Source organism: Nicotiana sylvestris, chromosome 6 (assembly GCF_000393655.2).
Source record: "Nicotiana sylvestris chromosome 6, ASM39365v2, whole genome shotgun sequence".
In the NCBI taxonomy this organism is placed as follows: domain Eukaryota; kingdom Viridiplantae; phylum Streptophyta; class Magnoliopsida; order Solanales; family Solanaceae; genus Nicotiana; species Nicotiana sylvestris.
In genome coordinates, this window is record NC_091062.1 from 20,875,451 (window position 1) to 20,891,609 (window position 16,159).

Sequence of the window (16,159 nt, forward strand, 5' to 3'; positions counted from 1 at the left end):
CATCAACAATAGGAAAATATACAGAAATGGCAAGACTTTGTATTAAGACAACAAGTGATTCTAGCCTAGCATGCTGCATATAATTCAAGTAAGGCAGGTTGAACAAATAAAGCAATTAAGTCACTTATACATGCTTTCCTAAGCTAACAACAGGCTTGACAGTGCAAGTAATAGAAACAGGAAAGGAAACATACTAGTAATTACATAAAGGAAACCGGATTTCCAACAATTAGAACAAGTACGCACTCGTCACCTCGCATACAAGGCATTTCAATTACCAAATATATCAATCCTAAGGGGAAGGTCCCCCACACAAGGTTAGACAAGCCACTTACCTCGAACCGGCTCAAAATTCAATCTGAAACCACGCTCTTGCCACGAGTACTCGACTCCAAATGGCCAAAATCTATTCAATTCAATTTCATAATGTAAATAACACTTCAAGTAACTGATTCTACAATTAAAGTCTAAGCTAATACGCGAAATTATGTAAAATGACCAAAACACCCCTCGGCCCCACGTCTCGGAATCATGTAAAATTTATATTTTCAAAAACCTCATACTCTCACGAGCTCATGCATACCAAAAGTACCAAAATCGAACACCAAATGGTCCCTCAAATCACCACTCAAAGGTTCCTAATTAGTCAAGCCCTAAACCTTAACTTGCCAATGATTTTTCCTTAAATTTCATGCTTAGGATGATAAAAATCACTATAATAACGAGTTTAGGGACCAAAGACCTTACCCCAATGAACTCCTCTGAAAATCTCTCTTGAAAAGTGCTCCCCAAGCTTCTTCCCGTTTTGAAAAAGATGAAAAATGGTTAAAATTCTTGATGGCAAGAATTTATATGTTCTGCCTAGCAATTTCCGCATTTGCGGCCCTGGGACCGCATCTTCTGTCCCGCTTTTGCGGAAAACAAGTCGCATCTGCGACAACTCATTAAAATCCCCAAATTCCGCACCTGCGACCTTCTCACCGCATCTGCAGTTAAGCAAATGCGTAAATACTTTCTCATCTGCGACCTCTGCTACTCCTCCTTATTTTCTCTTCTATGGTGACAACGCCGCTTCTGCGGCTCCGCACCTGCGGAACCCAAATCGCAGGTGCGGTTATGACAGATACCAGCTGAACCTGCAACCTCTTAACTTCAAAAATCCTTCTGTCAACTATCCGAAATCATCCCGAGGCCCCTGGGACCTCAACCAAAGGTACCAACAAGTCACAAACCACTATCCAAACTTGTATCAATCCTTAAAACACCTAAAACAACATCGAAACCTCGAATTAACCAAGTATTTAAGCCTAAGAACTCCAAATTTCTCAAAATACGCTTTCAATCAAAAAGTCTATCAAACCTCGTCCGAATGACCTGAAATTTTGCACACACGCCACATTCAGCCCTACGGAGCTACTCTAACTTCCAGAATTCCATTTCGACCCTTGGATCAAAATCTCACTATCGGACCGAAAACTCCAAAAAATCAACATTCGGCATTTCAAGCCTAAATTAGCTACGGACCTCCAAAACACAATCCGAACACACCTCTAAGCCCGAAATAAGCCAACGAAGCTAACAGAACCATCGGATTTCCATTCTGAGGCCGTCTTCACACTGTTCCGACTATGGTCAACTTTCCAACACTTAAGCTCTCATTTAGGGACTATGTGTCCCAAAACTCTCCGAAACTCAAAATCAAACATCCCGGCAAATCAAATTAGCAGATATAAACTTGGGGAAAGCAGTTATTAGGGTATATGGGCGTAAATTCTTAAGACGACCGACCAGGTCGTCACATCTTCCTACACTTAAACATTCGTTCATCCTCGAATGAGCATAAAGACATACCTGAACTAGTGAAAAGATGAGGGTGACGGCTGCGCATATCCTGCTCGGTCTCCCAGGTCGCCTCCTTGACTGGCTGGCCCCGCCACTGAACCTTTACTGAAGCAATGTTCTTTGACCTCAGCTTTCTAACCTGCCTGTCCAATATTGCCACTAGCTCCTCTACATAGGATAGATCCTTGTCCAACTGGACTAAAATGAAATCCAACACGTGCGACGGATCACCGTGATACCTTCGGAGCATCGAAATATGAAATACCGGGTGAACTCCTGCCAAGCTGGGAGGTAAAGCAAGCTCATAAGCAACCTCCCCAACACGCCTCAATATCTCAAAAGGACCAATAAACCTCGGACTCAACTTCCCTTTCTTCCCAAATCTCATAACGCCCTTTATAGGCGAAACTCGAAGCAGAACCCGCTCTCCAACCATATAAGAAACATCATGAACCTTCCGGTCCGCGTAACTCTTCTGTCTGGACTAGGCTGTACGGAGTCTATCAAGAATCACCTTAACCTTCTCCAAAGCATCCTAAACCAAGTTTGTGCCCAATAATCTGGCCTCACCCGGCTCAAACCAACCCACCGGAGATCTACACCGCCTGCCATATAAAGCCTCATACGGTGCCATCTGAATGCTGGACTGATAACTGTTGTTGTAAGCAAACTCCGCCAATGGCAAGAACTGATCCCAAGACCCTCCAAACTCAATCACACACACACGGAGCATATCCTCAAGAATCTGAATAGTGCGTTCGGACTATCCATCCATCTGAGGGTGAAATGTTATACTCAACTCCACCCGAGTACCCAACTCATGCTGAATGGCCTTACAGAACCATGATGTAAACTGAGTACCCCTATCTGAGATGATGGACACTGGAATACCATGCAGACGAACAATCTCCCGGATATAAATCTCAGCCAACCGCTCCGAAGAATAAGAAGTACACACAAGAATAAAATGAGCGGACTTGGTTAGTCGATCCACAATCACCCAAATAGCATCGAACTTTCTCAAGGTCCGTGGGAGCCCAACTACAAAGTCCATGGTGATTCGCTCCCACTTCCATTATGGAATCTCTATCTACTGAAGCAACCCACCCAGTCTCTGGTGCTCATACTTCACCTGCTGAGAGTTGAGGCACCGAGCTACAAATCCAACTATATCCTTCTTCATCCGCCTCCACCAGTAGTGCTGCGTCAAATCCTGATACATCTTCGCGGCACCTAGATGAATGGAATACCGCGAGCTATGGGCCTCCTCTAGAATCAACTCTCGAAGCCCATAAGCATTGGGTACATAAATACGATCCTACATCCTCAATACCCCATCATCACTAATAGTCACATCACTAGCATCACTGTGCTGAACCTTGGCCTTGAGGACAAGCAAATGAAGGTCATCATACTGCCGCTCCCTAATACGATCAAATAAGGAAGATCGAGAAACCACGCAAGCTAGAACCTGACTGGGCTCTGAAAGGTCCAATCTCACAAACTAGCTGGCTAAGGCCTGAATATCCATCGCCATAGGCCTCTTCGATGCTGGTAAATAGGCCAAACTCCCCAAACTCTCTGCCCGGCGACTCAAAGCATCCGCCACCACATTGGCCTTGCCCGGGTGATACAAAATAATGATATCATAGTCCTTTAGCAACTCTAACCACCTCCTCTGATGCAAATTTAGATCCTTTTTCTTGAACAGGTGTTGCAAGCTCCGATGGTCAGTATAAATCTCACAGGGAACCCCGTATAAATAATGGCGCCAAATCATTAGGGCGTGAACAATGGCAGCTAACTCAAGGTCATGAACATGGTAGTTCTTCTCAAGTATCTTCAATTGTCTGGACACGTAGGCAATCACCCTACCGTCCTGCATCAACACCGCTTCGAGGCCAACCCTCGAGGCATTATAATAGACCGTATAAGACCCCAAACCTGTAGGCAATATCAAAATTGGGGCTATGGTCAGAGCTGTCTTGAGCTTCTGAAAGCTCGCCTCACACTCCTCCGTCCACTGGAACGAAGCACCTTTTTGGGTCAACCTGGTCATGGGGGCTGCAATTGAGGATGGTCTCTATAGCTGAGGATGGTCTAGGCCAACTCTACACGACCTCTATCTTCTTTGGATCCACCTGAATACCCTCACTCGATACCACATAGCCTAAGAATGCCACTGAATCCAACCAAAACTCACATTTTGAGAAATTAGCATATAACTTCTTCTCTCTCAAAGTCTGAAGCACAATCATCAGGTGCTACACATGATCTTCCCGACTCCAGGAATACACCAGAATATCATCGATAAAGACAATGGCAAATGAGTCAAGATATGGCCGGAACACACTGTGCGTCAAATGCATAAAAGCTACTAGGGAATTGGTCAGCCCAAATGACATAACAAGGAACTCGTAATGATCATACCGAGTCCTGAAAGTAGTCTTCAGGATATTTGGCTCCTGAATCTTCAACCGATGGTAACCTAAGCGCAAATCAATCTTAGAAAACACTCGTGCGCCTTGAAGCTGGTCAAACAGATCATCAATGCGAGGCAAAGGATAATGGTTCTTCACTATAATCTTGTTCAGCTGGCGATAATCGATACACATACGCATAGAACCATCACTTTTCTTCACAAACAAGACAGGACCACCAAAGGCGATACACTGGGCCGAATAAACCCCTTATCAAGCAATTCCTGTAACAAATCCTTCAACTCCTTTAAGAGGAGCCATACGATACGGAGGAATAGAAATAGGCTGAGTGCCCGGCAACAGATCAATGCCAAAATCAATATCTCTATCAGGCGGCATACCTGGGAGATCAGCTGGAAACACATCAGGAAAATCTTGTACTACTGGAACTGAATTAACTAAAGGGGTATCAATACTGACAACTCTCACTTAAGCTAAATACGCGTCACACCCCTTCTCAACCATACGCCGAGCTTTAAGAAAAGAAATAACTCTACTGGGAGTGTGATCTAAAGTACCTCTCCACTCAACATGTGGTACATCTAGCATAGCCAACGTCACGATTTTGGCGTGACAATCAAGAATAGCATAATGGGGCGACAACCAGTCCATGCCCAAGATAATATCAAAGTCAACTATGCTGAGTAACAATAAATTGGCTCTAGTCTCAAAACCACTAAGAGCAACCAAACACGACCATAGATGCGGTCCACAACAAGAAAATCTCCCATATGAGTAGAAACATAAATAGGAGAACTCAAAGAATCCTGAGATACACCCAAATGTGGAGTAAAATAAGAAGACACATAAGAATTAGTAGAGCCTGGATCGAATAGAACTGATGCATCTCTACGACAAACCAATATAATACATGTGATGACAAAATCGGAAGCAACAACCTCGGTACGGGCAGGAATGGCATAGTATCTGGCCTTTCCTCCCCCTTTAGGGCGACCTCTATCTCCCCAACCTCCACCTTTAGCTGGCTGAGCAGGTGGGGTAGCAACTAGAGCTGTAACCATAGCATGAGAACTCTGCGGGGCACGTTGTGGTTAAGAAGTATGTGGAGGTGCACCCCTCCCAAGTCTGGGGCAATCCCTCACCATATGACATGTGTTACCACACTCAAAACAATTTCTGGGAGGGCATGGTAGCTGTGACTGGCTTGAGCCAAGTCTGCTGGACTGACCTCTGAAAGTACCCCGCGCAGGAGGCGCGCTAGAAACCAGAGGTGCATAATAAGGCTCCTGAGGCCTAGGAGGAGCTGGAGAACTACTTACTGCTAGAAGAGCTAAATGAATATGGAGACTCATATAACCCCTACCGTGATGACCTGCAGCTGGGGTACGAGCACCAAAATAGTGGCCCGACTCTCGAGACCTCTTGGATGGTAGGCTTGAGTAGCGGTACCTGGATCTTCACATGAAAAACATGCGTAGGAGATGCATGAGTACACCACAGTAGTACTCAATAAGTGCCAAGCCTAACCTCGGTTGGGTAGTGACGAGGAAGGTCAGGGCCCTACTGAGGTTAAATAAAATATAAAGATCAACAGTATAGAACAGAACAGTAATAATAAGTACGACAGTAAAATAACACAGGATGTACAAGATAGCAACAACTATGTAGAACGAGGTAAACATGGAAAGGAAATACAACTTAGCACCAATAATAACAATCGGGGATCTCTCAGGATACTGTCCTGTAGTCCCATATGTACATATCTAGTGGATCTCCCAGGATCCCGTCCCGTAGTCCAAATCATAGTGCGAGGGGGATCTACCGGAATCCCGTTCCGTAGTAACAAATGTAAATACCCAGTACTGGGGGAATCTACTGGGTGCATTCATGTAGTTCCATATAACTGTGCAGGAGGATTTACCGGAATCCCACATCCGTAGTCCCAAAATTAATAGACAAGGGGGAGCTACCGGAATCCCACATCTGTAGTCCCAAAATAAACAGACAAGGGGGAGCTACCGGAATCCCACATCCGTAGTTCCAAAATAATTACACAACAGCAACAGGAAAATATACAGAAATGGAGAGACTTCGTATTAAGGCAACAAGTGATTCTAGCCTAGCATGATGCACATAATTCAAGTAAGGCAGGTTGAACAAATAAAGCAATTAAGTCACTTAGACATGCTTTCCTAAGCTAACAACAGGCTTAACAATGCAAGTAATAGAAACAGGAAAAGAAACATACTAGTAATTACTTAAAGAAAATCGGATTTCTAACAATTAGCACAAGTACGCACTCGTCACCTCGCATACAAGGCATTTCAATTACCAAATATACCAATCCTAAGGGGAAGGTCCCCACACAAGGTTAGACAAGCCACTTACCTTGAACTGGCTCAAAAATCAATCTGAAACCACGCTCTTGCCACGAGTACTCGACTCCAAATGGCCCAAATCTATTCAATTCAATTTCATAATGTAAATAACACTTCAAGTAACTAATTCTACAAATATATTTGTCACGAACCCAACCCCGATCATGATGGCGCCCAACACACTGCTAGGCAAGCCCGACCATTCAACAACATTATCCCAAATTCTTTTTCAGATTATAGATAAATATCACAGAGAATTTACTAAGTCATTTCATCAAGTGTATAATTAATAATAAAATCTGCGGAAGTTCAATTAAAATACCACACCATAGCCCAATAGAATCTGGTGTCATGAATATGAGCCTCTAATACAGAATATCCACCTATTACAAGTCTGTCTAGGAAAAATACAGAATAAAAGATAGAGATAGATGGGAGAGATCAAGGCTGCGAACGCCATGCAGCTATCTCGATACTCCCGGATACTACTGCTCAGCTAAACAAATCCTCACTCAGCCTGTAGTGTACCTGGATCTGCACACAAGATGCAGGGAGTAATGTGAGTACTCCGACCCAGTGAGTAATAAACATAAATAAAGGCTGAGTAAGAAATTATGGAAAAATACAAAGTAAACTATAACTGGCAGTTTAGAACAACAAATAGTGAAACAACAAGTCAATTAAGTCAGAGTACCAAATACTGAGACATGTATAACAGATAAAAACAAATGCATAAGTGCAATGCAATGCATATGATGGTATACTCTAATACCCACTGCGGCGTGCAGCCTGAGCCATCCATTTATTTATCGTCGACGGCGCTCACTGGGGGTGTGTACAGACTCCGGAGGGGCTCCTACAGCCCAAGCGCAATATCAAGCCATCTCGTGGCATCAAATCTAGGCCCTCGGCCTCATATCAATATCAGTATAATCACCCAGGCTCTCGGCCTCAATATCAATGTAATCAACCAGGCTCTCGGCATCAATATCAATGTAACACTGCTGCAGCACGCAGCCCAATCCACGCTCAGTCCAGAAATCATCATATGCCCCTTGGGCATTCGTAAAACAGTAGTTCTCAGCCCGAAATATCATTTAGAAATATCATTTAAGTTTTCAAATCTTAGAAAGATGGCGGAGTTTGCAAAAAAGTATTTAAAACCTTGGACTGAGATAAAATGATATGCAAAATATGCGAAAACAGTGATATCAATCCCTAAAGGATTCAAATAATTGGCAAGAAGCCCAAATGTAACAATCAAATCCAAGTAAGGATGATTCTCAATTTAGTTCAAGTAGAAAACACGGTAAAACATCTCTCGGGACGGACCAAGTCACAATCCCCAATGGTGCTCTACCCCACGCCCATTATCCAGCGTGCAAGTCATCTCAATATAGCGTTACGATGTGAAATTCCGGGGTTTCAAACCCTTAGGACATCATTTACATCAATTACTCACCTCGATCCGGTCCAAAATCTAGCCCGCGATGCCTCACCCGCACGAATCGACCTCCGGATGCTCCAAATCTAGCCACAATCAGTATATAATCATTAAAATATGCTAAGGGAGCGAAGCCCACTCGAAAATATCCAATTTAACATCAAAATCCTGAAATTGCTCAAACCCGGCCCCCGGGCCCACGTTTCGAAATTCGACGAAACTCACAAAATCCGACAATCCATTCAACCACGAGTCCAACCATACCAAAATTACTAAATTCCGATAACAATTCGGCCTCCAAATCTAGAATTTTTGTTTTTGAAAAGTTTACAATTTTTCTCCAATTTCTTCCATTTGATTCACTAATTCTTGATGAAAATAACCATGAAATCATTAAATATAATCACTTTTGGATATAGAACACTTACCCCAATCCATATGGTGAAAATCGCTTCGAAAATCGCTTTAATCCGAGCTCCATAGCTCCAAAAATGAGAAAACTCTCGGACTGCCCGAATCATACACTGTCCAGAAATTTTTGCAGTTACTGTTCACGCATTTTACTGTTCATGGGTACTGTTCACGGTACTGTCATGGGGTACGATATACGAGGTATTGTTCATATGTACTGTACACAGGACTGTACACGGATACTGTTCATGTTTTCTGTACACGGTACTGTACACGGTATTGTACACGGATATTGTTCACGTCGGTGCGGTTACTGTTCACACGTGAGAAAAATGCAGAAACTGCCCAGAAAATTGCAGCAGCTTTTCGTTTCACTAAAAAGGCTCTAACTCCATCATACGAACTCGGAATTCGATGATTCTTGTTCCTATGAGTCACAAATAATAATAAAAAGCATAGACCTTCAATCGAAACTCAATTCGGAGCTCTAGTTCAATACCCATTTCGCTCGTTAAACAATTAACTCATGTTTCGTGTCAAAAACCCAATCGCGACTTGATGAAATTAGACCAAACTTTCCAGATCACTCCTATAATTCATTATTTAAATTCTGGAAATCTCGAAATAAAATTTCGATCTCTAGAACTAAAAATGGAACCTTTGGATCATTACATGCTTATGCTCAAACGACAAAAATCTTCCAAAAACTCTTCCAAAACTTATCCGAGCCTCATGGGACCCCGACCAAACATGCCAACATAATTCATAACATTATTCAAACCTCTTCCAATCATCAAAACACCTCAATCAACATCAAATTACCCAAAGCTCATCGAATTCAAGCCTAATTTTCTAAAAACTTCTGAAATACACTTTCGATCAAAAACCCAACCAAATGATGTCCGAATAACCTGAAATTTTGCACACACATCAGAAATGACATAGCGAAGCTACAACAACTCTCGTAATTCCATTCCGACTCTCGGATCAAAATCTCACCTATCAACCGGAATTCGCCAAAATACTAACTTCGCCAATTCAAGCCTAATTCTACATCGGACCTCCAAAATTACTTCGGATCACACTCTTAAGTCAAAAATCATCCCCCGAAGCTAACCGAATCATCGGGATTCAAATTCGAGCCCTCTAACACATAAGTCAACGTCCGGTTGATATTTCCAAAACAAACCTTCCTTAAAGAGACTAAGTGTCTCATTTCCTACTAAAACCAATCCAAATCAACTCGTTCACACCCAACACTGATAATGAAGCATAAAGAAATAAGAAATGGGGAAAACGGAGCGGTAACCTATGAGACGACGGGTTGGGTCGTCACAATATTCTAAGCTAATACACGAAATTATGTAAAATTACCAAAACGCCCCTCGAGCCCACATCTCGGAATCAGGTAAAATTTATATTTTCAAAAACCTCATACTCTCAAAAGCTCATGAATACCAAAAGTACCAAAATCGGACCCAAATGGTCCCTCAAATCACTACTCACAGGTTCCTAATTAGTCAAGCCCTAAACCTCAACTTGCCACTGATTTTTCCTTAATTTTCATGCTTAGGATGATAAAAATCACTATAATAACGAGTTTAGGGAGCAAAGACCTTACCCCAATGAACTGCTCTGAAAATCTCTTCTGAAAAGTGCTCCCCAAGCTTCTTCCCGTTTTAAAAAAGATGAAAAATGGCTAAAATCGCGAAGGCAAGAATTTATATGTTTTGCCTAGCGATTTCCGCATTTGCGGCCTTGGGACAGAATCTGCGGTCCCCCTTTTGCGCAAAACAAGTCGCATCTGCGACAACTCATTAAAAGCCCCAAATTCCGCACCTGCGACCTTCTCACCGCATTTGCGGTTACGCAGGTGCGTAAATACTTACGCATTTGCGGCCTCTGCTGCTCCTCCTTATTTTTGCTTCTGCGGTGACAACGCCGCTTCTGTGGCTCCGCACCTGCAGAACCTAAACCACAGGTGCGGTTATGATAGATACCAGCTGAACCTGTAACTTGTTAACTTCAAAAATCCTTCCGTCAACTATCTGAAATCATCCCGAGGCCCCCGGGACCTCAACCAAATATACCAACAAGTCACAAACCACTATCCAAACTTGTACCAATCCTTAAAATACCTAAAACAATATCGAAACCTTGAATTAACCAAAGATTTAAGCCTAAGAACTCCAAATTTCTCAAAATACGCTTTCGATCAAAAAGTCTATCAAACCTCGTCCAAATGACCTGAAATTTTGCACACACGCCACATTCAACCCTACGAAGCTACTACAACTTCTGGAATTCCATTCTGACCCTCAAACCAAAATCTCACTATCTGATTGAAAACTCCAAAAATTCAACCTTCAGCATTTCAAGCCTAAATTAGCTACGTACCTCCAAAACACATCCGAACACGCCTCTAAGCCCAAAATCACCCAACGAAGCTAACGGAACCATCGGGTTTCCATTCCAAGGCCGTCTTCACACTGTTCCAACTACAGTCAACTTTCCAACACTTAAGCTCTCATTTAGGGACTAAGTGTCCTAAAACTCTCCGAAACTCAAAACCGAATATCCCAGCAAATCAAATTAGCAGAAATAAACTTTTTGGAAAGCAGTTATTAGGGGATTGGGGCGTAAATTCTTAAGACGACCGGCCGGGTCGTCACAACTAAACCAACAGTGGGGCGATAACAAACCTGGAATACCAGCCACAGTTTTTATCATCCTCTGGGCTAACTAACACTCTCTTACTTCTCCCCACTAAAGTGAAAATCCCATGACAGAAAAGCTTAGGGGAGTAGAGATGAATCAAATGGAAATGTAAAAGGCAAATTAGCCAACCTTGCTAAATGCCTTAAACAAGCAACAACCCTCCACACAATGGGGCAAATCTGTCCTAAACAAACGTCGAAAAAATGACAGAATTCAATGATAACAGGATCAATGGGGGGGTTAAAATTCAGCGTAAAAGGATATGTATACACAAAAGTAAACCCGGTCAAGTAAGATGTAATTCTTTGGTTTGCATTAGGAATTATAATAGGGAAATCAGGTCTCCACAATCCCTACGAACAACATAGATCAGACCTTCGGTGATTTGAGAAAGATAAATATCAGCACAATCTAAAGAAGAAATAGAAGAAAATTGGTTTCAAATCGATTCTCTATCAGTGTAAAAAGATAGTTCATCAGGGACAATTTCATCTACTAAAGGCTCATGAACGGGTTCATTAGAATCTTTACTTCTAGATGAAGGTCTATGGGAAAGAGAACTCCTAGTTCTAGAAGGAGGCGTAGAACTCACTGGAGGTAAAGAAGTGCCCCGTATAGATGAAGACCCTAAACTACGTAGTCTTCCTCCTCTTCTGCTTCTAATAGGAGCAAGAGGAAGATCATCAACAATGGGGACTCTTCGAGGATTAGGGTTTGAAGAAGACATGGCAATACGAGGAAGAAGAAAACAAGAGCGAATATTCTAAGATGTGAAACTTTTTATGAGAAAGACAAAGACAAAAACTATATTTATACTTAGAAGCAACCGTCAAAGAAAAAGGTGTAATGATGGAAACTGTCGCTTCGTAATTGATGAAGCCGCAAAAAAGCCCTAAAAGACGATGAAAAGTTGCAGAACCAATTAGAAGATGCCACGCGTCACGACCATTAAATGGAAGTGACATATGAAGCGTCAGTTCCAGAGAAGGTATAATGGCGGCAAAAATACCCACTTTAATAAAATCACTTCCCAAATATTCTATTGATGAATAAATGGTAAGTGGGGGAACTATCTGTATTGGGAAAAATCAAGTTAATGTATCGAATTAATTATGTGGTGACATGTCATGACACGTGGAGTGGTAAAAGAATGATAGTTGGTGAAGAATAGTTGAAGAGGCACGAGCTTTAGCAGGCACAAGCAAAGATCCAAGAAATCCAAAAGGGATAGGTGCTCGAACCTCTTGATATTCTGAAGAGGCATCGGAAGAATGAACCTAAATAGCAAAAGGGGTATAGATACGTATTATTGGTAATTAATAGGCATTAATTACGGAAAATATTATAGAATCTGTATCGAAACAGTTACGATTGACAATTATAACGTTACATTAAATGTCATTAATTGTCCATAATGACACCATTATGAAAGGAGAAAAACGTATTACTTAGAAATAACTATAAAAGTGAGGAATGGACATTTGTAAGGGCACAAAATACTATTGGAATATACTGATTTACTTTGCTTTCCATTCAGCTATTATTTACACCAGTTATTTCTATTTCTACTTCATTATCAGTAACCCGAGTTCTTCTTAAAACAAGCTTTGACCGAAATTCAAATTTTTGGTTAAACATTTGTGTCATACAATCTACACGCGGTCTCTTCTATTTTATACTTATGTGAAAACATCTTACTAGGAATGTTATGAATAAATTTTAATTTGTGATAAAGCTCATCGTCCTAATAGCTTAACAGTAAAACAAAATGGGAATTCTAATCACGCATGCTAGTAAAAGCAAATTAAAGCAACATTTTTATTAGCTTCATGCTTAATGAACTGAATTACAAACTTACAACACAATAAGTTTACCACCAAAAAGATACACCTTACATATGAGCTATTCAAAATAGAAAAATGAGTACTCACAACAGAAACTCCGTTAAGGATAACAGTACGAAATGACTAGAATTTTGCAAGGGAAATAGCTTATAAAAATTCCTTTAGTTTCTAAAGGCGCAGTGTTTTCTGATTTCGCCTGCTTTCCCAGTAAGGACGCCAATTTTGCCCATCTTTATCATTGATTCTCCAAAATCCTTGAAGAAAGTGGATGCATAGGGATTTAGCTGGGACAAGACATAAGCTTTTGTTTGACTATCAGTAAGAAGGGCTGCATCAGATGCGAACAACCCTCTTCTTTTGCTAACCATGGTGTAATAGTCAGTGTCGAAACTCTTAAAACTTCCAGGGTCCATTTCGACGATGGTGGTCACATCTCCTGGCTTGCATTTGATCTTCAAACGACCTATGTAGTTCTGATCCATCTTTGGGTCTGTATCACCTTTGCCAGTGAAATTGTACATACGACTTGAGAAGGAAAAACAATGTGACATTCCAATAGTGTGTCCTCCTACGAATAAACAAGGAGAAAATAAGAGAATATAAATATATGTTATAGATTTTTGAGATTCTTGAATTAATGTAACTCTTCCACATGGAGTTGTTTCACAATAAAATATCAATTTTACCTGATAAAACAGCAAGGTCTTTTACATTTAAGCCCAAGGAGCCAAATGTTGTTTTAAGAGTAGTGAAGTTATCAAAAGGAGTTGGCAAATTCTTTAAGGCATCTAAGAGAATTGAAACTCTCCCATCTCTTCTTCCCAAGGGAACTGCCCAAGTTGGTCCATTAATCTGAAACAACCCATAATATATAATGTTCAAAGAAAAATTATATTTGAAATGCTAACAAATAGGACCAAATGTACTATAGTAATTAGTTACCAGTTCAACAGCATCACGGGCTGCTAAGGCTAAAATATCAGAGCAAGACACAATGCCAGGACACTCTTGCTCTAAAGCAGATTTAGCAGCATCAATTACTTGGAATCCCCTTAGGCTTTGGTTTGGAATTGCATCTTTCTCAGCTTGGTTACCTTTTGTTGAATTCAGTAGCACTGAACCATCACATCCCTGCATGATTAAATGATTTTTTTAGTGCATTACGTGAAAAATGTTTAAAAAAACATAGGAATATGATAAATAAGGCATAAAAACATGGTGATTACCCTAACAAAACAATCATGAAAATGCATTCTCAACAAAGGAGCAGCTAGGGTTGGAGCACGAGAAATGTAGTGAGCTGTTGTCTGTTTGACAATTGCTTCCACATTTGGACATGTTTTCTTGTAGAACCCTACTTCCACTCCTTGTGAATTAGCACCCTTCAAGATGCAAAAAATCTGAAGAATAAGAAATGTAAGAAACTTAAATGTTGCCATTATCTTTTTTGGACAAAGGATGATGAAAATCTCAATGTACTTTCTTGCTTGAAGGGATGATTGGGACACACAAATGCATGCCCTTTAAATAGGATGCAAATGGTGATCATATCAATCCTTTGATTTGTATAAATGGTAGAGCTGGTATTGGAAAGTTTATTTTAATATTTACTAGCAGTTAGCACCTTCTAAACTAAGCAATTTTTAATGTCATTATTGTTGCTAATATATGCAAAATGGACTCGCCAGAAAATAAAATGTAATTAAAAAACAAAAAGGAAAAGACAACGAAGAGCTTTAATAATTTATCATGCTACTGTTGTGTGGTTGATTTGTTAAATATTTTTTTTAAAGAATCTATCAACCATATCAAGTGTCATCGACGCAAGAATACATTAAGTGCAGAAGTCAGATTTAAGGCTAGTTGAACGTAGATTACTCCCAGATGAATTTGGAATATTTGAAATTTCGGATAGGATCGAGCCTTTACAATCGCACTGTATATAATTCAAACCCTTTTTCGAACTATTTAATTTTCATTTTCTTGCTTCCACCCATTTAAAAGGATAATTAATTTTGCTACTTTGCGTATATTTGATTTATATTACATGACAAAAGACTTCCTTTATTTCTAGAGTTGGGGAGTAAACGTTATTATATCTGAATGAACAAAGTGTCTAGCTTAAAATGAGCTCAGTTGAGGTGTCCAACTGGTCATTGAGGACAACTTAAAGGAGACGTTTATGTATTTTGTCTTTTAAAACTCAGCATCTAAAAACGGCGCGTATTATTTTCTTTCTCTCACACACATATCACCTTTTAGTTGGTATGAAATTCTTTTCTTTTCTCTTTTTATCTTTCTTATAAAGAAAAAAAGTGTAACTTTTTATGATAACAAATATTTCTGAAATACTGGTGATAACAGTGGGAGACAATTTACTTGAAACAGGTAGAAAAAATAGTTAATAAACAAATGTCTGACATGTTTTATAAGCTTGATATTAAGTAATTCGAATATCAAGTTTAGTAGCATTGACCTTTTTATAAATTATTTGCTTTCAAATGCAGCAGGAGAATATACAACCCACCCCCTCGGCCCCTTGGAAATTAGTATGGTTCTAATCATATATGCTACCATTTGGAGGCGATAGCGTCTAAGATTTAAAGTTTATAGATTCTGAATTTAAAGTTCATAAGTTCTGAAATTTATTATATATACATATTTAGTGATTTCTCAGTACATATATAGAGTTTGGAGTCATATCATATACACGCAGAAATGCACAATATAAGCCACATTAATTATCACACAGTATTAAGTTGAAAGATGGACAGTTAATGTGCCTCCAAATAAATACACGTGTAAAATTATTGGATTCACGTAAACACATAATTAATACTAATATAAATTCACCATTGCCAGACCCCGTAAACTTTGATAGAAATTTTATATATTTATATATGTATACCTTGAAAATGATTAATTTAAATAACTTGACATCTTGAATACTAAAACCTTTAGGGTCACCGATTGAGCAGAATACTAGTGTCCCGGTTGAGTTAAAATCCTAGGTCCACATCTAATCCAACGTTCATTTTTTTTTACACGATTGCACATCCGAATTGAATTGGTAAAGCGAGA

General features: G+C 40.2%; 1 protein-coding gene across 1 annotated transcript; it reads right to left on the reverse strand.

The window, feature by feature from the left end:
* Positions 1–13,028: 13,028 nt before the first annotated feature.
* Positions 13,029–14,582, reverse strand: LOC104243230 (peroxidase 27-like). Its single transcript, XM_009798388.2, has 4 exons — positions 14,305–14,582; positions 14,021–14,209; positions 13,765–13,930; positions 13,029–13,646 (listed from the first exon to the last, which is right to left on the reverse strand). The coding sequence occupies exons 1-4, from the start codon at positions 14,515–14,517 to the stop codon at positions 13,240–13,242; spliced, it is 975 nt and encodes a 324-aa protein (XP_009796690.1). The 5' UTR covers positions 14,518–14,582; the 3' UTR covers positions 13,029–13,239.
* Between the last annotated feature and the right edge of the window lie 1,577 nt (positions 14,583–16,159).